Source organism: Megachile rotundata, chromosome 8 (genome assembly GCF_050947335.1).
Source record: "Megachile rotundata isolate GNS110a chromosome 8, iyMegRotu1, whole genome shotgun sequence".
NCBI classification, from domain to species: Eukaryota; Metazoa; Arthropoda; class Insecta; order Hymenoptera; family Megachilidae; genus Megachile; species Megachile rotundata.
Window position 1 is genome coordinate 11,232,218 of NC_134990.1, and position 27,556 is coordinate 11,259,773.

At 32.5% G+C, this 27,556-nt stretch overlaps 3 protein-coding genes and 1 long non-coding RNA gene across 22 annotated transcripts; 1 reads left to right on the plus strand and 3 right to left on the minus strand.

Annotated features, from left to right (window-relative positions):
* Nucleotides 1–1,294: 1,294 nt before the first annotated feature.
* On the minus strand, nucleotides 1,295–8,065 carry LOC100881729 (putative ATP-dependent RNA helicase DDX17). Of its 6 annotated transcripts, none has more exons than XM_012294236.2 (8): nucleotides 7,871–8,065; nucleotides 7,171–7,521; nucleotides 6,046–6,699; nucleotides 5,783–5,955; nucleotides 5,653–5,712; nucleotides 2,544–2,786; nucleotides 2,156–2,320; nucleotides 1,295–2,051 (listed from the first exon to the last, which is right to left on the minus strand). In XM_012294236.2, exons 1-8 carry the CDS (start codon nucleotides 7,885–7,887, stop codon nucleotides 2,017–2,019), a joined length of 1,698 nt encoding a protein of 565 aa, XP_012149626.1. In that variant the 5' UTR covers nucleotides 7,888–8,065; the 3' UTR covers nucleotides 1,295–2,016. The 6 variants fall into 6 exon arrangements, with proteins under 6 accessions (XP_012149626.1, XP_012149627.1, XP_012149630.1 ...); XM_012294237.2 differs by having other exon boundaries at nucleotides 1,295–2,073; XM_012294240.2 differs by having other exon boundaries at nucleotides 2,146–2,320.
* A 367-nt stretch (nucleotides 8,066–8,432) lies between these two features.
* LOC100881840 (uncharacterized) lies at nucleotides 8,433–16,036 on the plus strand. Of its 13 annotated transcripts, none has more exons than XM_012294244.2 (3): nucleotides 8,433–9,113; nucleotides 12,856–12,947; nucleotides 14,608–16,036. In XM_012294244.2, the coding sequence occupies exons 2-3, from the start codon at nucleotides 12,862–12,864 to the stop codon at nucleotides 14,945–14,947; spliced, it is 426 nt and encodes a 141-aa protein (XP_012149634.1). In that variant the 5' UTR covers nucleotides 8,433–9,113; nucleotides 12,856–12,861; the 3' UTR covers nucleotides 14,948–16,036. The 13 variants fall into 13 exon arrangements, with proteins under 13 accessions (XP_012149634.1, XP_012149639.1, XP_003707129.1 ...); XM_012294249.2 differs by lacking the exon at nucleotides 12,856–12,947 and adding an exon at nucleotides 13,152–13,353 and having other exon boundaries at nucleotides 8,445–9,113; XM_012294247.2 differs by lacking the exon at nucleotides 8,433–9,113 and adding an exon at nucleotides 10,507–10,646.
* On the minus strand, nucleotides 9,111–10,546 carry LOC143264941 (uncharacterized). 2 transcript variants are annotated; one of them, XR_013038916.1, is made up of 3 exons: nucleotides 10,422–10,546; nucleotides 9,472–9,693; nucleotides 9,111–9,249 (listed from the first exon to the last, which is right to left on the minus strand). It is a non-coding gene; the product is annotated as an uncharacterized LOC143264941 (long non-coding RNA). The 2 variants fall into 2 exon arrangements; XR_013038915.1 differs by having other exon boundaries at nucleotides 9,111–9,693.
* Nucleotides 16,037–17,056: 1,020 nt separating the features above from the next.
* alpha-Man-Ib (alpha-Mannosidase class I b) lies at nucleotides 17,057–20,845 on the minus strand. The gene is made up of 14 exons (XM_003707084.3): nucleotides 20,689–20,845; nucleotides 20,532–20,602; nucleotides 20,337–20,429; nucleotides 19,890–20,223; nucleotides 19,628–19,795; nucleotides 19,405–19,561; nucleotides 19,157–19,342; nucleotides 18,941–19,089; nucleotides 18,672–18,860; nucleotides 18,424–18,611; nucleotides 18,227–18,353; nucleotides 17,992–18,156; nucleotides 17,777–17,926; nucleotides 17,057–17,704 (listed from the first exon to the last, which is right to left on the minus strand). Exons 4-14 carry the CDS (start codon nucleotides 19,986–19,988, stop codon nucleotides 17,486–17,488), a joined length of 1,797 nt encoding a protein of 598 aa, XP_003707132.1. The 5' UTR covers nucleotides 19,989–20,223; nucleotides 20,337–20,429; nucleotides 20,532–20,602; nucleotides 20,689–20,845; the 3' UTR covers nucleotides 17,057–17,485.
* Nucleotides 20,846–27,556: the final 6,711 nt, after the last annotated feature.

Here is a 27,556-nt window from a genome sequence, read left to right on the forward strand (position 1 = left end):
AATAGCAGCCTTGCTGCTTCTACTGAATGGACTCTGCCCTCCACGGCCTCCTCTGCTCTTCGTCTGCTCCGAGCCGGCTTCTATTCGTTCTCACCCTCACTCTATCGATTACTACGCCCTTGCCGTGTGATCATGCGGGGGGCCGCTCTATCGACCCATCCACCTGTATTACAGTTCATTCATAAATCTTAGCTGCTTTTCACTTCAGGATCACGGCTGCTTTTTTCTCTCGATTAGGCTTCTCGAATACCCTCATTGTATTTACTGTAATTGTTAGCGCTAAATTCGTGTTTGTTGTACGTTTAACGAGGGTAAATGTTTCAATTAATAATTGAATGAAGCACGTGTACGAGTCGACAGGCATGGCGGGTCAGAGTTTGTGCTAATAAGTATTTAAATGTTAATTCAGATTTCTCAGGATAAAAATCATGCAGTGAAAATTGTGATATACTTTCTTTATATAAAAAGTTCAAAAATTGTCAATGTTACTGCTAATTTTCTTAGTTAATTCTCAAAATTCTTATATTTCTAAATTTTTAATATTAAATTTTCAGACACTGATATGCATAACATTTTAATTTAGAAGTACTCAAATTTTAAAGATCTCCAAGAGCCACTTAGTTACTCTAGTGTTGAGTGCATTGACTCTATTAGTAAAGAGAACCTGGGTCCAAATAAAAAACCTACTTATACTGCATAAATAATGTTATCCAATTTGTGAAATTTGAAATAACCTAGTCTAGTTGTTACATGACTTGCAAAGTTAATAAGCTAAATTCAAAATTACAGATTTTTATTATTTTACAAGTTCAGTAAGTAAATAAAGGTGGAGCCATTCATTATGAAAGTGGGGCAAATCCATTTTCCCCATGCTGATAAATTGATTACAACATCACGTTTAGTAAACAATAAAATTAAATTTCTTTTCTACTCTGTCATAATAAACAGCTTCACAATGAATGAGATGAAAAGCAATAGTAGTTGTTTTCTATTGTCGAAGAAGCATTCCATGAAACTTTCCCCTCGAATCCTTTGATTCCTTTGTTTGGTAAATAGAAACTGACAGCGTTATCCAATATTAGTTGTCTTCTAGACAATAATTTCACGATGGACCAGATAAAGACGACGCGATACTATTGAGCGAACACGAAGTATTTGGGCTGGAAATTCGTGGTACTCAGAAATTGATTGGCATTTAATCAATTCGTCCTTTGTAGCAGTTTAGGGTTTGACACACTTTTCGTAAATAAATTTTCTTAGAAAATAATAAGAAACGCAAGAAAAACACGGACTGTTTCCTAAATAGTTAATAAATTTATTTATTACATTTTTGTTAAATACTGTACATTATTCTATCGGTTTTAAATGCTCATGTACGAATTGCTAGTAAGCACTAGATGTCTACAATTTATTACAAACTACAAATTGCGAGACGTTTCTGTAATGGATTTTTAATTGATTTATCTGCTAATTAAACTCACACGGTCACTTACACGTAGACTTATCTCGTAGTATCGAATGTTGCAATGTCGTTACAAAATATTTATGTGATGTAGTACGTGAATATTATAACTTGACCACGCTTATGCTATACATAATTGTTATATCGAAGCTTAATGGTGATTAAAACAATATTCTATAAATATATAGAAATATTCCAGAACATCGATACAAAAACATATTTCGTATCACAATTGAGATGAGAATCATATTTGCGCGATGATATTTTTGATTTCTGGGTATCGATCGTGTAAAATCAACATTGCATTCAATTAACCCTAGTACTTTTCATTTTTAATTCTTAGGATTATGTTCACATCGGAAACATTTATTCTTCAGGTTTCTATAAATTAGCTACAGTGCACAAAACTGACACGCATTATGTTCGACGTTCATGTTAAATCGGAATACCGATGTTACAATCTGTACGACATGTATCCCGTATACTTTAAAAGAGATGTAAAAAAAAGAACATGAATTGTACGCAACTGTTGGTCCTTAGTCACTCGTGGAAGATCATCTTTCGCTGCTCCAGTAACTCTTACCGATAACTTCTGTAAACACATTGATTTTCTTAAAGCATACGCAATTGTAATTCATTATGTACGAAGAAATAGTAAATGCGTCAGTATTGAGCGAACGTACCATTACTTACCTGTACGATTGCTCACTGGACTACGACTTCGGGAATAACTCCGACTGTAACTCCGACGATTACCACGTCCGTTGTGTTCCCTACTATGACTTCTGCTTCTACTTCTTGAATAACTGCGATCTTTACCGTTACGACCGCCTCGAGACCGCCATCTATTTCTTCCGCCTGAAAATATTTATAAAAACATTAATATTTCAATTAATGTAATGTACAATCAGATCTAAGCTCTTCCTTAAGCTCTAGACTTTCCCTAACCCCCTTATTAGCTTCCCGTCAAGATGTCTTGAGGTTAGGTTCTTCCTAAACGTAAGAGCAGTCATGCATAGAATGAAGGAAAATTCGAAATGTCTAATCTTAGGAGAAATAGAATCTATTAATGTGTAAATACCTCTGTGCCTGCCGTATCCACCACTCTTGTTATCGGCAAGTTCCAGTAATTTGGGATTTATAACTTGATTCGCTTCTTTTAATACCTGGATCAGGTCGTTAGCCTTATTGGAATTATTAGGTGTAAAAAAGGTATATGCTGTACCAGTTTTTTGCCGACGACCTGTCCGACCGATTCGATGAACATAATCTTCCGAACAGGAGGGATAATCAAAATTGATGACAAACTTGACGTCTTCAACGTCTGAAATAAAGCATATGTATTAGCTATTAATTAATGGAAGCATCCGCCTTCAAGACAGACATTTGTTAAGATAGTAGTAATGACAGGGCGTATATAAAGTATCGATCGCTTATTTGGAATAAATATCTTAATTAATACGCTCTCCAAATAATGTATGATTAAAATCTCTGAGTATATTGATTTAACACTTGACTTTATCTTTCATGTAACATCAAATTAAAATGATAAAATACAATGGAAAAGAATGCATGTTTTTTAGAGAGCGTTTCGACTACATTATAAAATTCTGAAATAAAGATAAATCTTTGCGCGTAAACAATTCTGGTTTCCTTTTCTAATAAAAATGATTATTAACTTCAATACATTTATGTTATCCAAAAATGATTAAAACTTATTTTGATAAATTTATTCTGATTTGATATTAAAAATTTTGTCATAAACACATATCTAATTACTTGATAAATTTTTCTTAATGTTCCAATTGTACAATTAAACACTGTAATAGTTAATGAAAAAATAAAAATATATACAAAGAATGAAACCAGAGTTGATATATATATAAGATCTTATCTGATACGATAGTTAGTATATTGTGAAGATGTAGTGATATAATTATCGTAAAGGACTTAGAAGGATGAAGGAAATGTGAATTCAAATGGAGATAAAATGTGATAAATGTGTATGTATACAGAAATATACATACACATATACATATAGATACAAAATGTTTTACAAAATGTAGCTTGCCCAACACATTAGAAATTCTTGAATGAAAGCAAAGAACCTCTTGACAATGTTGCGTGATCATTAATCAACAACTTTTTAATATCAAATATTGGGCCCAAAATAATTCAAATTTTAAAGTACTATTTTAAAGTTATACTGCACAGTGTAAAGTTGGTAAATGATGACCACATAGAAATATCAATAATCAACTTCTGTTTAACTCAAGAATATCTTACATGTCCTAGTATAACACATTTTATAAAACATTTTGTTATATATGTACATACAAAAAGTGTACATATAGAATCTGCTAGAAAAATACATTTGAACTATATTACATCAATGTTCAAGTCTAAGATGCTTTTGATCAGACAAAATGTTGTGCATTTCTTAATAAAGAAGCTTCATCGATAAAAGTATTAGTAAAATAAATTGTAATGGTATCTTCCAAACTAACAAGTACGCAACATTCAATGTTAACTAAAATATCTGATCAATCTGAGAATCATCTTAGATCCATGTGAATACAGTCAAATTGGCGTTTTTGTAGCTGATTCTGTATCTGTATATAGCTATATATATATAGCGATTAATTTTAATATTACTGTTATACTAAAATTAGGCAGTGGGTGAGTGTCGCTAGCAACGTACGGGCAGGGCCTGGCTGTTTGCGCTCGCTCCAGCTACAGCCTCCGCCATTCTGTTGCTACAGGGCACACTAGAGGCTCTGGCATCAGCTACCATGCCACCGCCTCATTGGACCGTTGTTGGGTCTGATTAGCTTGAGCGGCCAGCGCAGGGGATTCTATTCTGGCAACAACGACTTGGCCAGCCCAGATGGCGTACAGCGTAGCGTAGAACTGATATCCAGTATGTAGGAGGTAAAGTAGATCCCGATTTGGCCCGGACTGGCCCTTCACGGAATTGACGTATAGAGGCACGCGTCGCAGCCAGCGCAGACAATGCAAACCAGTGCACCACCGAACAAACAGGCGGCGGGCACCCCCAATTTGCTTTGCATTACCCGGCGTGGGCCTGCGCGCAATGTGCCTCTGCAATACAAACAAAGATCCAACCGCGTTAGGTACATGTTTACCTCATTATCTTCCTATGTTCAATATGAATTTTGTATTACTCTTATTTCTCTCATCTAATCTTTAACTGAATTCTGATTATCTTAGAAAGTCGAATTTATGTATGAGAAAAAGAATACTTTTATATTGTCTTTATCTAATTTTCGGCAAGCACGTTTCACTTTAGCTACAATGTTAACGTGAAAATTTTAGTGATCATAGTTGCAAACATAGTTGGCATACAATGCTGTATTCAATTGTTCAATTAAAAAAAAATAACAAGTGATACCTCAATTTACAACTAGATTTCTCTTTCAATACAGATAAAGTTATGATTCTGAAATTGATTTGAATTCTTTTGAAATGTACAAATTGTTTTTACATATCCATAAATGAACAGCTTGCCGATCATATCTAATATGAGTTTAAATTCATTTTCACTATCTTTATTCTCATATATTATTTAACAATTATTACCTTCAGCAAAAAGTGAGGAAGCAAATAAACACAAATATTAGAAATGTTGCATGAATCACATTATGTATAACATTTAAACTTGAAAACTATAAAACTTCTGTTTATAAGACAAACTTTCTATAATGATTAAAATTTAGTTATGATTTTTTTTCGACAAATATCATTAAAGACAAAATTACATACATCTTTTTCATGAATTGAAAAAATGTAGATAATGTTCAGTATTTTTTCAATTAATATTTTATATGTACATAATGTGGCTCAAGCATAGATCAATGAAACCTTGTTCTGATTTATAAAATATAAGTTCTTTAAAATTAGAAAAATTTTGATTAAACATATTTTAATTGCACTTAATAAATATCAGCCTACACGTGATTATACGTTCTACTAAACGCAAACAGTTATTTAGTTACTATTTTCATTGAATATTGTGTCAGAACAAGGTATCCCATATTGCAGTACTTATTAAGCTCAAATAATATTGGTAGAAATATGATTTAGAGCAACTCATTTTCCATACCAAAGGAAAATGTATAATGATGTTTGATCTCATTATTTTATCAAATTATAATAACAATCTTACGTACCAAGACCACGAGCAGCAACATCTGTTGCAACAAGAATTGGTGCTTTCCCCGATCTGAAATCTGAAAATTAAATACATTTATTAAAAAACGAATATTTCTTCTAATCACTGCTTTGCAATCGCAATTCTACCTTGTAAAACCCAATCTCTTTCTTGCTGTGTCTTATCACCGTGTATACAAACAGCTGGCCAACCATCTCTCTTCATTTTTCTGGTTATTTCATCCACTCTACGTTTTGTTTCAATAAATACTATAGTTTTATTTTCACTTTCAGCCATTATTTCTTTTAAAAGTGTGCTTAATCTGCATGAAACAGTTATAAATGTAGAATATTTCCTGAATAAAAATATGACATTTCTATTCTTTCCCATTGAGGAATTTCAGTATACTTACTTATTCTCTTTTTCGTAATCTTGACATACATCAATGATTTGTAATATATTATGATTTGCTGCTAACTGTAGAGATCCAACATTTATTTGAGCATAATCTTTCAGAAAATCTTCAGCTAAATTCTTTACTTCTTTAGGCCATGTAGCAGACCACATTAATGTTTGTCTATCTGGCCTAATTTGCTCTATGATTTTTCTAATTTGAGGTTCAAATCCCATATCTAACATTCTATCTGCTTCATCTAGTACCAAATAGGTACACCGTTTTAAATTCGTACGACCCGATTCAAGAAAATCTAATAATCTACCAGGCGTAGCTATCACAATTTCTACGCCCCCGTCCAAATCTCTAGCTTGGGCACCTTTAGGTGCTCCACCATATAGGCAGGTATTTCTAATGCCTGAAGTATGACCAAAGTCATCAGCAACTTGCTGTATTTGTTGTGCAAGTTCTCGAGTAGGAGCTAATACCAATGCAATAGGTCCATCTTTTCTGCCTAATTTAGGTTGACTATTAATATGAACAATTGCAGGCAATATATAGGACAATGTCTTTCCAGAACCAGTTGATGCAATTCCAACCATGTCCCTACCACTTAAAGCAATTGGCCAACCTTGTGCTTGTATCGATGTAGGCTCTGTAAAACCTTGGCGCCTGAAAACAATAAAAATTACAATAGATTTTAATACTCAATAGCATTATTAACTTTATTTTGTTCCTATTTGAAAATACAAATAAAAAACAAAATTATTTTAATCACTTCTTTGTTTAAAATTTATATTATCATATATATATATTGGTTCTTTTCCCAGTATCTCTAGTATAAAAAACATTCACTTGAACAGAATCAATTATTGTTATTAATAAGCTGATACTATATTTCATGTTACTGATGTTCAAAGGAAATACAATTTTAGTTCCATTCTTACTTGATCTGATGAAAGTTAACTTCTCACAATAAGCAAGTTTTAAGTTGTGACAATATTCTTGATGATGTACATTATTATCTCATACTGGATACTTGTTCTAGACTTAAGAAACAAATTCTAACATCATCATAATAAAATAACTACTATGTTCAGTCTGCTTCTAATATGAAGGAATTACTTCTGCCAGAATACTTACTTTATTTCTTTTAAAACATAGTCTGGAAAACCTGTTTCTTCAAATGTAAATACAGGATTAGGTATGTTTTTTCCTTTCAACGTAATTTCTTTTTCACTTCTGTATTGTTCAACTATACGTGGATCACGATTCTGAACTGCGTCATGTGGTATATAAAAGTCTTTTTTAAAGGGTTCTAATCTACTCAAATCCCATCTGGGTTTCCTTAAGTTTGCTCCAGGTTGACCACGGTTATTTCTGCCACCTCCTCGATCTCTGCCTCCACTACTACCCCAGTTTCTTCTATCTCTTGGTGATCTACTACGAGATCTACTGCGAGATCTACGTCTCCTATCTCTATCACGGCTACGACTAAAATAAAATAAATCAGATTGGCTTAATTAATACTGTTTCACAAATTGAATTAATTCAAAAACATTTAGTACTCTAATCTACACTTTAATTCCTTTTGCATTAACATCTTAAGAAGTTTATCTCAAAAGGGTGTACAAGGTTATAATCATCATACGTTCGTTATGGTTATCTTAGCATTTTTTTTAACTTGAATTTATCTTTTGCTTTATATTCCTTGCACAATTTGTTATATTATACAAATAGTAACAATGTGATCGCGTGTTTTTCAAATATATTATAATAACGCTGGACACTGGACATATTGATAACATGCATTCGTATATCTATATACATGTGTACGGCTTACCTTCTGTAACGACCCATATTCAGTTTCTTTTCAATTTTTATCTACTCTATTACAATGTTATTTTATTAATACTAATTATTCAAGTACAAGGAAATTCAAGGTACTACGAAACTTGTGATACTTGAATGCACTCAAAAGACGCAAATGAAAGCGGCTTCCACACCACTAACGACACAATCACAAGGAAGAAGAAAGATATCTTAAAATCAAAGCGCATGCGCAACAATCGATAAAACTTTTCAACACCTAGTTTTTATATTTTTATATAAAATATAAATGTTACTAATTAAAGAATGAATATATAATGTGAATATTATAAATATTGACGTAAAGTTAATGTTATGACCATACTATAGTATAAATAAATTATGGAGACTCAAAAGTTTGTAACGCCTTGGGCTCTCTAGAAGCTACATCCGTCAGTGACTGTATGTAAATTTTATATTTATTTTCTTCAATTTTACTACACCAAAAGGTAAAGATCCAGCTTTTAAATTATTTAATTTTTTGTTGAAACTTAATATATCGAAATAAAAAATAATATCGTTTATTAATATTTTTATTGTTTTTCGCACGGTACAAAACGATCAGTCATATTTCTACTCATCAATGTACTAATCATAATGGTTCCACAGCGAAGCGAATGTTTTGTCGTTAGTAGCTCCTGAGCCACCGTAACGAGAGGAGAGGTTAGGTCTTTCTCTCTCCTATCATCATTTTGTATAAACTATTGAAAAAGAACAAAAACGTTTCTCATTTTTAAATGTTCTATTCTCTCTTCTCAAAGTGTTAATTCCTCCGGAAAGTTATCGATCGTATTTGAAATATAAATTACACATAAGTATATAATCCTTGGAAAAAAGTCTTCTACATTATTACATACGCTTTGACATTTGAAGCAACGTACTGTGAGAAGATGAAATTTAAATAAGATGGATCGTTGTTTAAAACTGTTGTGATGATTGAAAATCATGAGATCAAAAGGTGATAATGAATACACGCGGAAACCTTGAACGGCGAACGTGTAATGCGAAACAATATGCATGATCTAATAAGACGGAGCAAAGAGGTGACTACGCGAGAAATGCAATGAGAAATCGAGTAGACGTCAACGGCGACACAAATTTCAGGATCTTCGCTTCGCCCTTTTTTTGTCATGCAACAACTACAGTACAATGAGAAACGGGACGATTACAACGCGTGCTGATGTTTACGCAGAAGAAATTCCATGCACATCTGATAGGTAAATAATACACTCATTTATTATATTAAAAAAACAAAATTTTAATTTCTAGTTTGTACATAATATCTATCACATAAAAACTGTCATCTGATACATCGAAAAGTTTGTGTTCTTCAATTGTACCCTTCAGTTTTATCTGAAATTAATTAATAGTTGTTAAATTATAGTTAGTATGAAAATTTCTTATTCCTTTATCGAATTTAAAACTTCTCGTCCTAAGCCACTTTGTGGTATCATATAACTTCTAAGAAGGTAACGATGTAATTTAATCTGTCATCTCCGAAGGTAAACGATACAAATACGAGCAATACCAAACAAGTACGATGCATCTCAAGATGATAATCATAAGTTTTACTACCTTACGAATTATCCATCCCACGATTTTTTTCGAATTCACGGATGTATATACAGTATGTACATATATGTATAGTTAAACATTTCGGAAGGTATTGGCACAAGAGGTTTCCCTTTGCTCCGTGACCATTCTGCTTTAAAACCGGTTTCATGTTGGGTGGGTGTACATACATATACTAAAGGATGAAGTAAGTCAAACTGAGAAGAGCGTCTGCCTCGGTGAAGTCTTAGATAAAACGATTAAAAAAACGTTGTTATTATATACAATCGCGTTTCCATAAACAGACAGTATATTAATATTATTTTTATATTTATTACATTTTATGTATAATGTTGTTATGAATATTGACTGGGTTAAACGGTAAAATATTTCTAATAACCACGCACTGGGAAAAAGAAGAGAGTACATCGACGATGGTAAAAATACATCCGGTCCTCGATATATTAAGCAATGGGTACATCATATAATAATAAGAAGGGTGCATTGATTAAAGCCAATGCGCATTGAGTCCTTTACATTTTAAATCGTGTACACAGTCTCGTTACATGGCTATCTTTTATATGGCTCAGTAAAGTAAAATTTTCGAAATATTCAAATTTCTCCAAATTCACAATTTTTTTTAATTTTTAAATTTCTAAGAATCTCAATTTTTTAATTTATAAATCCTAAATTTTTTCTTTACAATAAAATTCAAATGTTGGCATTCAAAATATCGGAAGTCGTGAATCCCCAGATAAATGTTACGCGCATATTTTAAAATGATCGATAATCGAACATTATCGAACGATAAGACGGTGTCGCAATAGTTAACATTCGAGTGTCAAAGTTTCGTCGATTATATTAATTATATTACTGTGTTTTCTTTAAAAGTTTAAAAGTAATATTGTTTATTGACTGAATTTTTCTAAAACGAATCGGAGGTTCAATCAACTCAAGTTTCGACTCTACCTCACCTGCCTCCCCATCTTGAGCCGTATGCTTCGCTTGTCTCCTCTTTGCCAGTCCTCTGTGTGTCTGCGTGCTTGTCGCTCGTTCAAATCGAGATGGTGTATAATTTCGATTCTTTGTTCGACGATTGGTGAACATAAACAAGCGTAATCAAGAGTTGCTGTCTGTAAATTAAGTGATCACGAAGTTATGCGTTTTAAAATTCCGTTGCCACAACGTGGCTCTTACAAGTAAGTTTATTACATAGATCGTTTTCCTAGATTTCGAGGTTAAGCATTCTTTTCCCGTCACCCCTAATCTGTTCCTTTTGACTCTTAAACGTTTAATCGCTTAACTTGCGTTTAACTCTCCTAATGTTCATTTATATATTTTATTTCTTAATTTCATACAAAATTGTTGCATTATGCAATTGTATTTTTGTGCACGATCTTTGAATAATGTGTAAAATTTTATCGTATTCTGAACGACTTTAGTTGAAAATATTCGATATTGAATTAATCTTTCAATGACAAAACTAATTCGGTAAGTGAATCGTCCTTCGTTGTAGCAATGAGATAAGTGGCTTCCAGTTACAGTTACGAAAATTCAAGGGGTAACGATGAAGTGTTTAATTGCATTGTTTCTTCTGTGTTGTCTGAAATCAATCCGTTTCGTATGTGCTTCGAATATAAACGGACTGATTTTTTTTTAATGTAAACTGTCGCAAAAAATGTGACGTTAACGGGACAGTATTCAAGACCCCATACACGCGATTCCACAACATTTTTTAGTTTGTTGATAATATCTAATAATAGATTTTTCGCTTATGTAATTTCTGGAAAGTAATACTAATCCAACCTGCGGTTTTATGAAACTTTCATTCGCTGGACATTCTTTTTGAGTTGTCCCCAATAAGATCCTTTTACCTAAAGGATGTTGTCGTATCGTATCGTATATCGGGTTTTAGTTTTAAAAAGATGTAGATATTTAAACAGAAAGTTATATAATTTTTTATTATTAAATTCCATGATCTATAATAGAGATACACTACGCGTCGATCTAAATTATAACCTAATTTATCGTGAATTACATTTCATACAAAATTACTTTAAATCCCGAATTTTCTAAAATTTCATATCTTCAAAATTCCAAGCTGTCAAATTTCTAAATATCTAAGCTCTTAGAATTCTTAAGCTATCAAGAATTTACATGCAAATCTCGAAGTTTCGAATTAAATTACTGTTTACATAATGTCGTACTGATATCTTCGAGATTCGTTCGATAAATCGTTTGAGCGGCTCCGTCTCGATAGAGGGGGTGGTTTTCGATATATGCACGTAGAATAGGCGCGTAGATTATAAGTTACTTCGAGCAGTTCAGCGTGTGTTGTCGTTCGTGGCGTGAGCGGTTCTGACTGTGACAAGTATTCCACTCTTTTTGAAATAAAAGAGATACGTTTATTAGTTTTAATCAATTGTTTCCATAAAAGTGAGTTTAATAATCGCACAAATCGATCAAGCTGACAGTTGTCAATCAACGTGTTCATAAAAGAATCGTGTAGTTATTTTTTTCTGTTTTTCTCGTGACTTCGTTCTCTATAATTTACTTGCATTTATTTTGGCATATAAATTGTAATTAACTGAGATGCTGGATTTTTAAGATTATCGTGTAATTTAAGTTAAGATTCAGTACATAGTTCTCTTTTTAATGTTTCACAGTTGACCTCTTCATTACGTAAGTTTAGTGTTAATTAATTCTACTTCTCTGATTTGCTTTTGCTAGTGTACATCATGTAAGATTGAATTTACAATAATACTTTTATCTCTAACTCCCATTCTAGTTATCGAACAATAGCGATTCAAATTTCGAGATGACTATCGATGTCGAGTTATCGCTAGTAAAATGAAATAGTAGTTGCTAGTAGAAGTAAAATGTCACATTACGTTTTTGATCGTTTACACCGTACGCCAAGATCGATAATTCTTTAAATATCGATTACATCTATTATTTACGATATTCATTTATCGAAACTGTTGTGCAACTGTGATTTCGTACGTTGCATGAAAATATGAATTTGACAGTGTTGAGCTCGATTATTTTATTTTATATAATCAAGTAGATTTCAATGTACAATGCATGTACTTAGAAGCTGTAATTATTCTTTATTAGCTCAAAGAATGCAAGTATGGTTAATTTTAGTTGTGATTTTTATAGAAATATTTTTGCAGTTTATGACAAGATATTACTTTCAATTTTTAAAGAGGTCTCAACTTGTATATATTGTCAGTATTTCCGGATTCTGTTTATTTGAAAAGGCGGGAAAATTTGAATGAAGAAATTCGAAAATTAAATTCAAGAATTTAGAAATTTGAGAATTTTGAAATACTGACAGATGACAATCTGACGTTTCTCAACGTATAATCTTTGATTTGAATAATTCAAAATTTGTTTCCCTGTCAGGAGCGGATGCAAAAGCGGCAACGGATCCCTTTAGAAGAAATAAAAGTTTTAAAAAATTTTGAATATAATGCTGTCAGAATTAAACGTGCAAGGTGTGTATTTATTTCATGAGTTTTTACAAATATTTGAAGTTGCCTCTAAATCAAGACTTTTGTATCCGTTCCTAATAATTGATTTTGCGTTTGTAATAGTAAATTGTTGCACGTTTGGATTGAACTATAAATTTCGATGCGAAGAAAAAAAATGTAACAAACGCAAAGTATCAATTAGTCATGTGTGAACTTGGAATAAAACAGGAGGACAGATGAGGTGCGCGAATCGCTGCGTTGAAGGGAAAGGATAAACGATTTGAAATATTCGAATCGCACCACGTATACAATGATTCTAATTGGTTGAAAAACTCCAAATTTCCAAGAAAATGGCCAGGCAAATATCATTTTACACCACTCTGACGTCGGAAGAAAAGAGTAGAATGCAACCTTGCATGAAAGCTAGGTGGTACGTCTCCTTATACTTTCTACGAAGTACTTAAAAAAGAAAAGGACAAAGAGAAATAAAGAACACGTGTAACGTTCGACGAACGAAATTCCACGAATGGATTCGGTTACAATTCTTGCCGTGAATCCGAGAATCGTTTTGTCAGACACACCGGCAATATTTTTAAGCGCTTATACTACAGTAAATTTAAAATCGAATGCAGATCTCTTGCATAATGTTAAGTTGTTAGGGAAAGTTAAGAACCGCAAACTGTTCAGTAATTGATACGATACCTGTGTGAAAAGGGATACAAGTTATTAACCCATTAATACACAAAGTTGCTTTTTTTTATGAGCAAATATATACATTCACAAGCATAATTTACAAATTTACACATTTTCAGATTTGCAAACACTTGAAAGGACCTCTTTCTATATCGTCGTTTAGAAGTCTGCACTGTGAAGTTGTCCATCACTGAGCTGCATCAGATGTGTTAACTACCTGTTTGCATAGATTCTATCTTTGTTTATTAATGGGTTAGCTTCGAGTTAATCTGCAACTGGTGTGTGGGTCATTTGGTCACGTAATACAAGTTCATAGAAATCAAAAACCTTGAATGAAAAGAAAGTATTGCTAAAAATAGAAAGAAACCACTTTACCAGTTACGGGTTAAGTAATAACATATTTTTCTTTCGGCGTATCGCGATGAAGCACGGGTAAGACTAGCTTGAGTTGAATAGCAAAGACACCAGGGTCAACTGCGTGACGAGCCTGAATAACAGTGTAGCAGTTGACCAGATCAACAGACCGTTGTATAACTGGAATTTAACTGACAAAAAGTTGTTATTAGGTCATTAAATATGAAACTTGAGATATAGCATTTTCCATTTTCAGTCATTCGCCAAAGATGTCAGACCATCTCACTCTCTACACAACAGAATCCATAAGCCACACGAATCCCACTTTCACGTAGTTCAAAAATGGGGATGAATAAAAATATTGTACGAAGAGCGAAGATAGACCTAACCAAACTTAATATTAAAATTTGTCATAAAAAAATAATGAATATCAAAGTTTGCGTTTCATCTGTCAAGTTTCATACTCATACGACCTAATATCATATCTTAAAACTTTTATAATTTTTATTTCGCATTATATATCTTAGCCTAATTATAGCACCATTGTATTTCCAAGAATTCTGATATTTTTAATAATGATGTGTAAGCGTTTTCAAAGCATTTGAGATATATATTAAGAGAATTTTGTTTCTTTCAGTGTTATCATGTCCAGCGATTCACCTCCGCCGCTTCACACTTCTATATCTTTGGTAGACTACGACGTACCAGATGAAGCACGTCCTGGTAAAATCACACCGACCACACCTACTACTCCGGTGACGAATGAACTATTGAATACCGACCCCGATACCGAGATGATTGAGAATGCAGTACCAATCGCGCAGACGGTTTTGCCGGTCCCTCAGCCACAGCCGAAAATCGAAAGGAATGGAATCGATGCGGAGAAAAAGAAACCGGTCACTCAACCTGAAAACGACTCCTGTGTTGTAGATTGTATATACTTCACACAACAATGTTGTGAATGTGTGATACTTTAACGGTCAGAGCTCGTCACTCGTAGAGAATAACCATTTAAATAGTTATTTGTATGATTTCTTGACTGCGATCGACGATTTAAGTCTTGAAATGCTGGACCTGAGTCAGCCCATTGGCGTAAAGTAGAAGGGGACCAGCTTGGCCTTAAATTATAAACTGGTCTTCCACATAAAAATTCAGGGACATGGAGAGTGTAGAAAAGTTAAAAATTTCTACATTTTAAAATTCTTAAATTGAGATATTTTATTATTTAAATTTATAACTTACAAATGTCCACATTCCCAAATTTTTATATTTCTAAATTTCGAAATGCTATGTAGTCATTAATGGTATAGAGCCGTTGGCTATGATTAGTAATAAAGATAGAAGACCTAGCCCAGCAAAGAAAAATATTCATTGGTATTTCGACTGATGTTAAAAATATTAGTCTTTATTTGAAAGAGTTTCAAACACTAAACAGTACTATTTGAAATTACATTTAAATCGTCATCTCAGGATATACTAAGTTATAGTATCTTTGAATCTCAGTTATTGAAATTACTAAAAAGATCGTGCTTTGGCTGTTAACTGAGCAAAAAATTAATATGGCATTCGTCCATCGTAGTTTTTATACTCTTCAAAATCAGCGAGATCTGAAATGTATACGATAGAATATATTTTGGTAATTTAGCTTTCCGAGATGTTTGAGAAAATCAATATACTTTTTATAGTAAGAGATTTATTTATTATCGAAAATCTAATACAGTGTATGAAGTTAAGAATCTCACTCATTATAATAGCAGACATTAATGTCTTTGACTGTTAAACTTCATTCCAATGTTTCTATTTATACATAAAAATCGTATTTTTATTTAATTTTAGATAAGCTAGAATTATATTGCGGAAAGTAAATTTAAATTTTTGCATGTTAACCTTCTCATGCATCTCTACTTTTAAATAGCGGTATCACGATGTACGTGACAAATATTTGTACTGAGAGGTATGTACTAATATACATACAGTTTTCCAAGAGTATAAGAAGCGGTATTTTTGAAAAAAATATTAAAAATTTTTTGTAACGTAAATACAATAAATGCTTTATTCGAATATCATTTTTAAGTATATAAATGATACAAAATTTGTATTTAAAATTAATACATAATGAGCAAACTGTACATAACAATGATAGTCTAGATGAACAGGTTAAGAAAATTTGAAGTTACATATACATCAATTACGATTGTTACATTTTAACAATTGTATAAATGCAAAAGAAAATAATCGAATTATTTTGAGTATACAACATTAAAAGTGATATATTGTAAATATTTTTCGAAGTAATGTCTAATTAAAGGCGCTGCCATGACTTCTCGAAATCCATGTCAATTAATAAGTAAGAGGCTTAGTCACGCTTATGCAAAGTTTATTTTTATAACTAGCTAACAAAACCAACAAATAAATCTTGATATTTCACAGAAACTGATGATTAGAATTCATAAAAATTGATCTTCAAATTATTAAAGTGCAATTGAATAATTTACTAATAGTATATAATCTATTTAACTATATAGTTTAATTGAATGAGCTACTTGCACTATTTATACTTCTTCAATAACCTATGCTTATAATATGAAACAAAATTTGACGGTTATTTTTTTTTACATAGGACGACTATTTCAACAATTATATTCGCGTACTAAAATCTACATTACAATATTTATTATACACAAACATCGTGTGAATATTTTTTATTAATATTTTGTACAAAAATGTGCAATAAATAAGAACAAAACTATAGTAGAAAATGAAAGTTAAGATTACTTCAAATTTATAATAATGGTTATAATAAATTTGTGAAATATATATCATACGTATTTGTGATATATATTTTTGTATTGTGAATATTTCCATAATAAATGCAAAAGTGATTCTAAAAATCTGAAATATTGACACTCCCGCGTTATATTACATCCCTTAAAAAATGTATTCCTTATATGTTAATGAACAGAAATTTGACTAGGATCTTTGAAAACTTTATAAGTAACTTGGTTTTGAGAAAAAAATTGATATCATCACAATTAAGTAGAATCTTGAAAAGGATTTGGTATGTTAGGCTACAAATAATTTAACAATTATTTCATACTTTACAATATTGTACTCAACAATTTTGATACACTGTTCACAAGTGTAATTTTTAATGTTCCATATGCACTGAATCAAGTGATTAATTACAGAATGGATTATAATGATCAACTGGAAAATACACTCTTGAATTGGAAAACGAGTAAAAAAGTCGAGTATAAATAGTTAATTGCTAGTAAATATGTCACTTTTGTGCTTATTTTATCGTAGTATAACGCACAAAAAAGTTTGCAAAATAGTTTTAACGTAGAATATTGTTAGCCTTAAGTGGAGTTTCTATTCTGAATTTTAAAGTACATTAATTTGACTAATTTCTTATTTGTCTGTGTTATTACGGTATCTATTGACTGGCCTTAAAACACATTTAAGAATTCTTTAATATCGTAAATGTACACACGATAGTTCACGTTTTAATTTAGTTACGATTCGTATATCGGCAGAGGATGTCCTTCAGAATTGAATACCCATCTATCCAAATCAATTAATTGCCTCGTGTCATCGAACAGCAAATATAAATATTTCAAAGTTTCAGCGAACCAGAAACTCTCGGTCATGTCTTGTTGCCTGGTATTCTGAACGTTACGCACGTTACCGATACTGGTATAACCTTTTTCAACTTTTGTATAGTTTTCAAAAGCCTATTAAATTACAAATAATGTATATTGTCAAATGTAAAATCAATGCATGCATACACAAAAAAGTATAATTACTTGAAATATTTGCCATCCCCAATCTTGGAACGTTTTGTTCCCAGTAAAATACCACATGTAAAAAAGACTTTCAATGAATTCTGGTCTGAGCAAATTGTGGGCATCATTTATCTTTACATGCATATCCATTGACTTTTCTCCATCAACGTTCTAAAATAATGTAATAGTTTAATATTGTAATTTATATGTAAATCACTAATTATTATTATAGTTACCTGAATATTGAAATAAGTAATTTCTGGAGCAAGAAACGTAGGTTGAATAGCGTACGTTTGATAACAAGTTTTAACAAGTTCATTTGCAAGATCCATATGATCAGATGGTAAACCATGATGCACTCCTAAAGCTAAAGTGCCTCCTAAGTAACACGTAAGATGATCCTGCAAGATGAATAGTATATATGATTAATATTAATACATAACACAATTAATTTCATTTTCAATAATTTACCATTTTTGGTCTTATTTCTTTATTGCCTCCAACCAGTTCTGCGATGAAGAGATATTTATTAACAACTGTACGTTTTACTAAATGTTTCTGTGTTCCAGAAATGCCTAGCAAATAATCATCTCGTAAACTGAAAACATTTTAGATCAGAATAATTTTTATATAAACAGAAGCAAATTTATGCACTATAAAATACTAACTAATTAATAGTTTTCCCAGTTTGAAGCCATTGTTTCAATAGATATTCGTAATAACTATCGCCACGTGCACCAAGTGTAATTGTTGCAGATTCTCTGAACATTCCAGTGTTAGCATTAATAAAAATCGGTACTAAACCATCGTATTTATCTAATTTATGAACGTGTTCTGAAACTTTCGCAACTGCTTCCTGAAAAATAAAAATGTTTTGTTGTATATAATACGATTACCAAAGTACATGCAAAATTACCTCGTACTTCGGATCCCCTGTACTACGACTCAGATCACGAAATTCTAACTGAATAGATGTAACTTCACTAGTACTACTATCAGGACCCCATTTGGGACTATGAGCAGTTTTAGTGCCAAGGTTTACATCCGAAAAGGGAACTCCAGATGATGTTAAAAAAGCTGGCATCATACGTTCTCCTAATGCCGTCTACAAATAAATTAAATCATAAATTTGTAGCTTCATTTAAACGACCAGACATTCATTCTCAAACACCAGAAATAACTTACAGCTTTATTTAAAAAAATCTTGTCACCTGAGAGATGATATGCTGATAACAGACCTCCTAATACTCTAATTGTAACTTCAAATAAATTAACATCCCTATTTGAAGTGAACACTAAATTCTTATCCACCCATGTTCTGGCTTCTAAAAATTCTGAAAACAACAAGAAATGTTAATTTTGAGATTTTTTTAAGTACATTAAAAATATATGAAATATTACCATTATTTAAGCCCATTATGTACATAGTATCAAGGGAGTCAACTATAGTAAGACCTAATCCAAACCATTCATGATATTTTCTTGATATGGGTTTTACATTATCATGACCCCAAGCATATTCTTTGTATCCATTCCATGAATGTTTAAATGCTGCAACAACAGCTCTTTGTCTACTATTTTGTGGACCTATAAATAATTATAAAATTAGTTAAGTTAGTTTACAATTTAAAAGCTATGTAAAATAATACCATTGAATCTAAGCGTGTTTGGCTTAGGTTGAGGTGGTTCTCCAATTTGATCATCGTCAACTTGGTTTATTTCTGGTTGGAATTCAGGTTCTTCAATGACTTCCCCACCACCTTTATGTTCTTGATTTACATTATCTACTACAATATCTTCTATTGCCTATAAATTATAATTAATGTAAAGAAACCATACATAAATATTTCGTTCATACAATATTCTTAATACCTTTTCATATTTAAGTGTATCTTGTACTACTTCTATGTTATTATAGTCATTTTCATCTAAAACTCCATTCTTATTATCACCAGGTAACAAATAAAATATAACTAATACGATTGTGATGACTATGAAGTAGAGGATATTTCTTTGAAACCTTGATAACTGATTCCATTGCTTGAAAATAAATTTTTAAGATATGTGAATGGTTTTTATAAAAAGTCTGAAAGAAAAATATACACAAAGTATGGAAGAAATATTTTAAACTTACTCTCCAAAGACTACGCGATGTTCCACGCGCGAAAGTTGCACTCTCTTGGATATTTAAACTAATGTAATCCGTTTTCCCTAAATCTTTCGGCGGAAACATATTTCCTTAGAGGTTAAGTTGTTCTGGCGAGTACAATAATAATAGCCAGAACACTTCACAAAACAATAATGCCACCGTTGCACATTAATTGCAAAGGTCTTCATTTATGTAATCCAAGTTAAACATACTAATAATTAATTATATTCTTTCCGGCATTCGTGAAAACCACAAAACGTAAACTTTGTTCACAAAAGATACCATGAACCAGGTGTAATGCTGATATCAGAACTTGATTCTAAAAAATGTTAATAACTTGGTATTATTTGTAACTAAAATATTACTTATTTTATTCACATGTATTTTTTATTAAATCAATTTTTGAATGTAGATTAATAAAATACTACTTACTTATAATATTATTAAATTAGGCACAGAAGTACGTTTTGAACCATAAAAATTGAGCTCGATTCTTTACAATTTCAAGACAGTGCGATTGTTTTCCTAATAAGAAAACCTTAATTGTTATTTCAACAATATTGTAAAATTAATCTCATTGTATCGTATGTATTTAATAAAATAACATTTAACAAGAAATATACAGACCTTTTTATTAACGAACCACAATACCTTCTCCTTTCTGATTTCATTATATTATTAGTTTATCATTCTTATCACTTGTTGTCACGGAAAAAAAATAAAGTATTCAATAATTTATACATTGCTATAAAGTATTTTTAACTATAAGTGAAAAATACATTACCATTATTCTCCGTTAAGTACAAGTAAAGCATCGCAAGGTAAGTTTACTAATAATAAAAATAATAATCTCAAACTGTTTATAAACATTTAAAAACATTGAAAAATACATGTACTATGTTCATTACGACTGTGGTACAAAGTACAATTCAAAACTAGTGCGTCAGAGCAACTATCAATGGCTCCGAAATCTGCTCCTGGTAGCAGGGGAGCAGAATACGCAAGGAGGTATGCGCAATACTCTTCTCCCGCCAAAATAAGCATGGCTCCCATAGTTAGATAAAAATAATTAATTACACGTCTTATGCTACTCAAAAGTGAACTTTTATAATTTATTTTCAAAGAATGATGTCCAGGGAATTTTTTAATGCCATTTTGGTGCATATTTTATTTGTAATTATTTAATTATTAATAATTATTAAAGGGAGTTCAAGGTTCGAGAAGGAATTCGAATTACACGTCTTATGCTACTCAAAAGTGAACTTTTATTATTTATTCTCAAAGAATGATGTCTAGGGAATTTTTTAATAACATTTTTGTGCACATTTCATTTGTAATTATTTCATTATTAATTATTATTAATGGGACTTCGAGGTTCGATAAAGGGTTCGAATAAATCATTTATTTCCACGGTTTGCGGAATATTCTATGAACTTTTATGATTGCATTACAAAGAATAAGGTTCAAACTAATTTTTAAAATCGATTTTGTAAGAATTTGACATGCTGCTAATTAATAATTCTAATGCCAATTTATGTCATATGTATTACATTATACATATATGGATCTATTACGCAACTTTTCTGCGCAGTCTACTGCGCACCTCTTCTGCGCAGAAAATCGTGCCACCTCTTTGCACATTCTACTATCCTGCTACCAGGAGTAGATTTCGGAACCATGATGACGTAAAAATTACCCCCACCACAGACCGATTTCGCGCGCAGCTTTTCTGCGCAGTCTACTGCGCACCGCTTCTGCGCAGGAAATCGTGCCACCTCTTTACATATTCTGTTATTCTGCTACCAAGAGTAGGTTTCGGAACCATGATGACGTAAAAATTACCCCTCCCACAGATCGATTTAGCGCGCAACTTTTATGCGCAGTCTACTGCGCACCTCTTTTGCGTAAGAATTCGTGCCACCTCCTTGCACATCCTACTATAGTGCTACCAGGAGACAGTGTTGGGCAGTCCCAGTGCATGCGCAGAAAGCTATCCGTAGAAGTCCTCAGTAGCGTATACACTTTGATGAAATATAAGGTATCAGTAGGCCCTAGTGAGGAAAAAAAAAATCAGAAGAAAATTGCAGGAAAGAGAATAAAAGGGTTAAATAACACAACAGATTACATATAATAAAAGTAATATTAAATTTGTTTATGATTATTATTATTTTTTACGTTTGCAGCCGATTTGTTATATGAATACCAATATTTGTTGCAAGAGCCAAGGAAAATATACCGCTCAGTCTCTATGAGATCATGTTAACAAAATAAAATCCATGTATTTCTTTGTTATTGTTCTCTGATATTATAATTTTCACACGTATAAAATATAGTTATTCAAAGAGGTCCTTCCATGTCGTTTTTCTTAAATAACAAATTCATTTAGTGTTTTAAAAGTTATTGTGCTTTTGTGTTATTTTAAATATAATAATCTCCCATATTCCATCATATTATTCCCATTATAATATATTATATAACTCACGACATATATATATAGTTGTATAGTTATATACAGTCATATATATGTATAACTACTTATATTACTACTTATATTACTACGCATATTACTACTTCTATCATCATTATCTTTATCATTCTTATTATTATCAATATTATTACGCATATTACGACCACTATCATCGCTGGAACTGTAATTATCCTTACTACGCTTATTGTTATCAATATTATTACGCATATTACGACTACTATCATCGCTGGAACTATAATTATCCTTACTACTCTTATTTTTATCAATATTATTACACATATTACTACTTTTATTATCATTATCCTTATTACTCTTATTATTATCAATAATATTACGCATATGACGACTATTATCATTGCTGGAACTGCAATTATCCTTACTACTTCTATTATTATCAATATTATCACGCATATTACTAATTTTATCATCATTATCCTTATTATTCTTATTACTATCAATATTATTACGCATATTACTACTCTTATTATCATTATCCTTATTATTCTTATTATTATCAATATTATTACGCATATCACGACTATTATCATTGCTGGAACAGTAATAATCCTTACTACTCATATTATTATCAATATTACTACGCATATTACTACTTTTATTATCATTATCCTTATCATTCTTATTATTATCAATATTATTACATATATTACGACTATTATCATCGCTGGAACTGGAATTATCCTTACTACTCTTATTATTATCAATATTATTACACATATTACTACTTTTATTATCATTATCATTATTATTCTTATTGTTATCAATATTATTACGCATATTACTACTTTTATCATCATTATCCGTATTATTCTTATTATTATCAATATTATTACGCATATTACGACTATTATCATCGCTGCAACTGTAATTATCCTTACTACTCTTATTTTTATCAATATTATTACACATATTACTACTTTTATCATCATTATCCTTATTATTCTTATTATTATCAATATTATTACGCATATTACGACTATTATCATCGCTGGAACTGTAATTATCCTTACTACTCTTATTATTATCAATATTATTACACATATTACTAATTTTATCATCATTATCCTTATTATTCTTATTATTATCAATACTATTACGCATATTACGACTACTATCATCGCTGGAACCGTAATTATCGTTACTACTCTTATTATTATCAATATTATTACAAATATTACTACTTTTATCATCATTATCCTTATTATTCTTATTATTATCAATATTATTACGCATATTACGACTATTATCATCGCTGCAACTGTAATTATCCTTACTACTCTTATTTTTATCAATATTATTACACATATTACTACTTTTATCATCATTATCCTTATTATTCTTATTATTATCAATATTATTACGCATATTACGACTATTATCATCGCTGGAACTGTAATTATCCTTACTACTCTTATTATTATCAATATTATTACACATATTACTAATTTTATCATCATTATCCTTATTATTCTTATTATTATCAATACTATTACGCATATTACGACTACTATCATCGCTGGAACCGTAATTATCGTTACTACTCTTATTATTATCAATATTATTACAAATATTACTACTTTTATCATCATTATCCTTATTATTCTTATTATTATCAATATTATTACGCATATTACGACTATTATCATCGCTGCAACTGTAATTATCCTTACTACTCTTATTTTTATCAATATTATTACACATATTACTACTTTTATCATCATTATCCTTATTATTCTTATTATTATCAATATTATTACGCATATTACGACTATTATCATCGCTGCAACTGTAATTATCCTTACTACTCTTATTTTTATCAATATTATTACACATATTACTACTTTTATCATCATTATCCTTATTATTCTTATTATTATCAATATTATTACGCATATTACGACTATTATCATCGCTGGAACTGTAATTATCCTTACTACTCTTATTATTATCAATATTATTACACATATTACTAATTTTATCATCATTATCCTTATTATTCTTATTATTATCAATACTATTACGCATATTACGACTACTATCATCGCTGGAACCGTAATTATCGTTACTACTCTTATTATTATCAATATTATTACAAATATTACTACTTTTATCATCATTATCCTTATTATTCTTATTATTATCAATATTATTACGCATATTACGACTATTATCATCGCTGCAACTGTAATTATCCTTACTACTCTTATTTTTATCAATATTATTACACATATTACTAATTTTATCATCATTATCCTTATTATTCTTATTATTATCAATACTATTACGCATATTACGACTACTATCATCGCTGGAACCGTAATTATCGTTACTACTCTTATTATTATCAATATTATTACAAATATTACTACTTTTATCATCATTATCCTTATTATTCTTATTATTATTAATATTATTACGCATATTACTACGATTATCATTATCCTTCTTATTCTTATTACTGTCAATATTATTACGCATATTACTACTTTTATCATCGTTATCCTTTAACTGTTATTATTATCAATATAACATATATCATTCCCCATATTACTATTATTGTTATCGTTGCAACTATAATTATTATGCTTAATAGTGTAATTATTACCAGTTAGGACCTAAGGTTTTGTCGGATTATGTCAGGCCCACGGTTAGTTTAGATTAGGTTTCTTCAGGCCCTAGTGTTAGGTCCCGGCCTAGGGTTAGGCTATATTAGGTTAGGTCGGGGCCTACGGTTAGGTTATATTAGGTTAGGTCAGGCTAGGTTAGGTAGGTTATGAAGTTATAAATAAAAAACGAAATTTCGGTAATGGCGACCTCCACGCGATGCGAGGAAAAGCATGGGGTGCAAACCCATGAGTAATCGAAAGCGAGGAAACGAGTGTTCGGACCGACCGCGGAATAAATAAATATGTGCGCGACTTAAATACGATTATTTATATATCGCGAGTGAAATAGTGCAATTTAAGGGTGAAAGCTGCCCTCGAAGAAGGACTTGCGTGAACACGTGGTCGTGCGACATGTAGAAGTTGCGATAGAAAGTCGTAGAAATTAGATTAATTAATTATAATGCAAATGTCATTAGGGATTTAGAGTGCGGGAAAGGGCGAATGAGGCATACTGAATGCATGCGGTGATTAGTTTTGGCTATTTTTGTATTTTCTTGATAGTAAATAAATAATGGCGTCGGTCAAGCATGCTTCGATATATCGTACGAACACGTGGGCATCTCCGCGCGAGGGAAAGCGCAGAGCGTAAAGGCCGGTTCGCAAACATCCAGCATGGCCGGGGAAGGGTCGCTACAGGCGCATGGAGAGCGGCCCTTAAGGACGAAGCCTAAAGGCGAAGCGAAGGCACGCGGCAACAAGTAAGATGGCGGAGGAAGGATTGCCGCAAGCGCTCGGAGAGCTGCCTTCAGGGATGAAGCCTATGGGCGAAGCGGAGGCACGCGGCAACAAGCAAGATGGCGGAGACATGGCGCGTTTTTCAAATGGTAAGCGGATTGGCTGAAGCAAGAAGACAGGGAGGAGGAAAAGAGGAAGAGGTGAGACGACACGGAACAAAGTGAAGGAAGGAAGAAATAAATTAATTAATTAATTGATTAATAAATGAAGTGAAGTGAATGAGATTAATAATAATAATAATAATAATAATAATAATAATAATAATATTAATTAGTTCATAATTAACAAATAAATTATTATAAATAGTGAAGTGATTAGTAGGTTAATAAATTAATAAATAATAAATAATAAATAATTAACAGATAGGCAACTAACTCGGGTAGTGTTAGGAAAGTGTTGTGAGAGCGCAGTGAAGTGCTAGGAGTGTTGCGGGTACAGGGGAATATACGTGACCACGTGCGCGAGTGCAGAAGAACAGTGCAAAGCGGGAAAATGACGGAAAAGTGCTGGAAGAACTGTGGAAAACGCTCCAGCACTCTGGAAACTCCGAAGACACAACGATGGTGGAGAAAAGGGGCCGCACTGAGAATAACCAGAATATCCAGCATGGCGAGGGAAGGAACGCTGCGAACACGTGGAGAGCGGCCCTGAAGGGTGAAGCAAAAGGATGCAGCAACAAGCAAGACGGCGGAGGCACGGCGCGCTTTTCAAACGGCAAGAGGAGGGGAAGAAGTAAGAGGACAGCGAGAGGGAGAAGAGGAAGAGCAGGAGCAGAAGAAGCGGCGAAACAAAAATAGAAACGACCGATCAAACGACTCAAACCCGCAAGGGAGGAAACCGGTGTCAGCCTGGTCATAGCACCATTAGGGGGCACAAACGGTGACCGACTGAGCGGGGGAGAGGAGGGAGAGAGGTCAATTGAGCAAAGCACCCTTCTGATCAACTGTTGATTCAACTAGGGACCCAGTCGTCAGCCTGGTCATGGCACCATTAGGGGGCGACAATGGGGACCAAGTGGGATCGGCGGAAGAGAAGAAGGAGAAAACAAGACACGATCGATCGAACGACTCAAACCTGCAAAGGAGGAAACCGGTGTCAGCCTGGTCATAGCACCATTAGGGGGCACAAAACGGTGACCAACGGAGCGGGGGAGAGGAGGGAGAGAGATTAAACTGAGCAGAGGATCCTTCTGATCAACTGCTGATTCAATTAGGGACCCAGTCGTCAGCCTGGTCATAGCACCATTAGGGGGCGACAATGGGGACCGAGTGGGATCGGCGGGAGAGAAGAAGGAGAAAACAAGACATGGTCGATCAAACGACTCAAACTTGCAAAGGAGGAAACCGGTGTCAGCCTGGTCATAGCACCATTAGGGGGCACAAAACGGGGACCGACTGAGCGGGGGAGAGGAGGGAGAGAGGTCAAATTGAACCAAACACCCTTCCGATCAACTGCTGATCCAGCAAGGAACTCAGTCGTCAGCCTGGTCATGGCACCATTAGGGGGCGACAATGGGGACCGAGTGGGATCGGCGGGAGAGAAGAAGGAGAAAACATGAGACACGATCGATCGAACTACTCAAACTTGCAAAGGAGGAAACCGGTGTCAGCCTGGTCATAGCACCATTAGGGGGCACAAAACGGGGACCGACTGAGCGGGGGAGAGGAGGGAGAGAGGTCAAATTGAACCAAACACCCTTCCGATCAACTGCTGATCCAACAAGGAACCCAGTCGTCAGCCTGGTC

Bases quoted from the DNA above. Each gene is read 5' to 3' on its own strand.
- alpha-Man-Ib (XM_003707084.3), bottom strand. From the start codon at position 19,988: ATGTTTCCGCCGAAAGATTTAGGGAAAACGGATTACATTAGTTTAAAT. The intron at 19,562-19,627 runs GTATTAAGAATA...TATAATTTATAG, and splicing joins ATACACTTAAATATGAAAAG to GCAATAGAAGATATTGTAGT. The intron at 18,861-18,940 runs GTAAGTTATTTC...ATTTATTTGTAG, and splicing joins AGATTTTTTTAAATAAAGCT to ACGGCATTAGGAGAACGTAT.
- LOC100881729 (XM_003707080.3), bottom strand. The intron at 6,700-7,170 runs GTAAGTATTCTG...TATTGTTTTCAG, and splicing joins TATGTTTTAAAAGAAATAAA to GCGCCAAGGTTTTACAGAGC. The intron at 5,956-6,045 runs GTAAGTATACTG...TGTTTCATGCAG, and splicing joins GATTACGAAAAAGAGAATAA to ATTAAGCACACTTTTAAAAG.
- LOC100881840 (XM_012294243.2), top strand. From the start codon at position 12,528: ATGCATGTACTTAGAAGCTGTAATTATTCTTTATTAGCTCAAAGAATG. The intron at 12,579-12,855 runs GTATGGTTAATT...TTTCCCTGTCAG, and splicing joins TATTAGCTCAAAGAATGCAA to GAGCGGATGCAAAAGCGGCA. The intron at 12,948-14,607 runs GTGTGTATTTAT...TGTTTCTTTCAG, and splicing joins GTCAGAATTAAACGTGCAAG to TGTTATCATGTCCAGCGATT.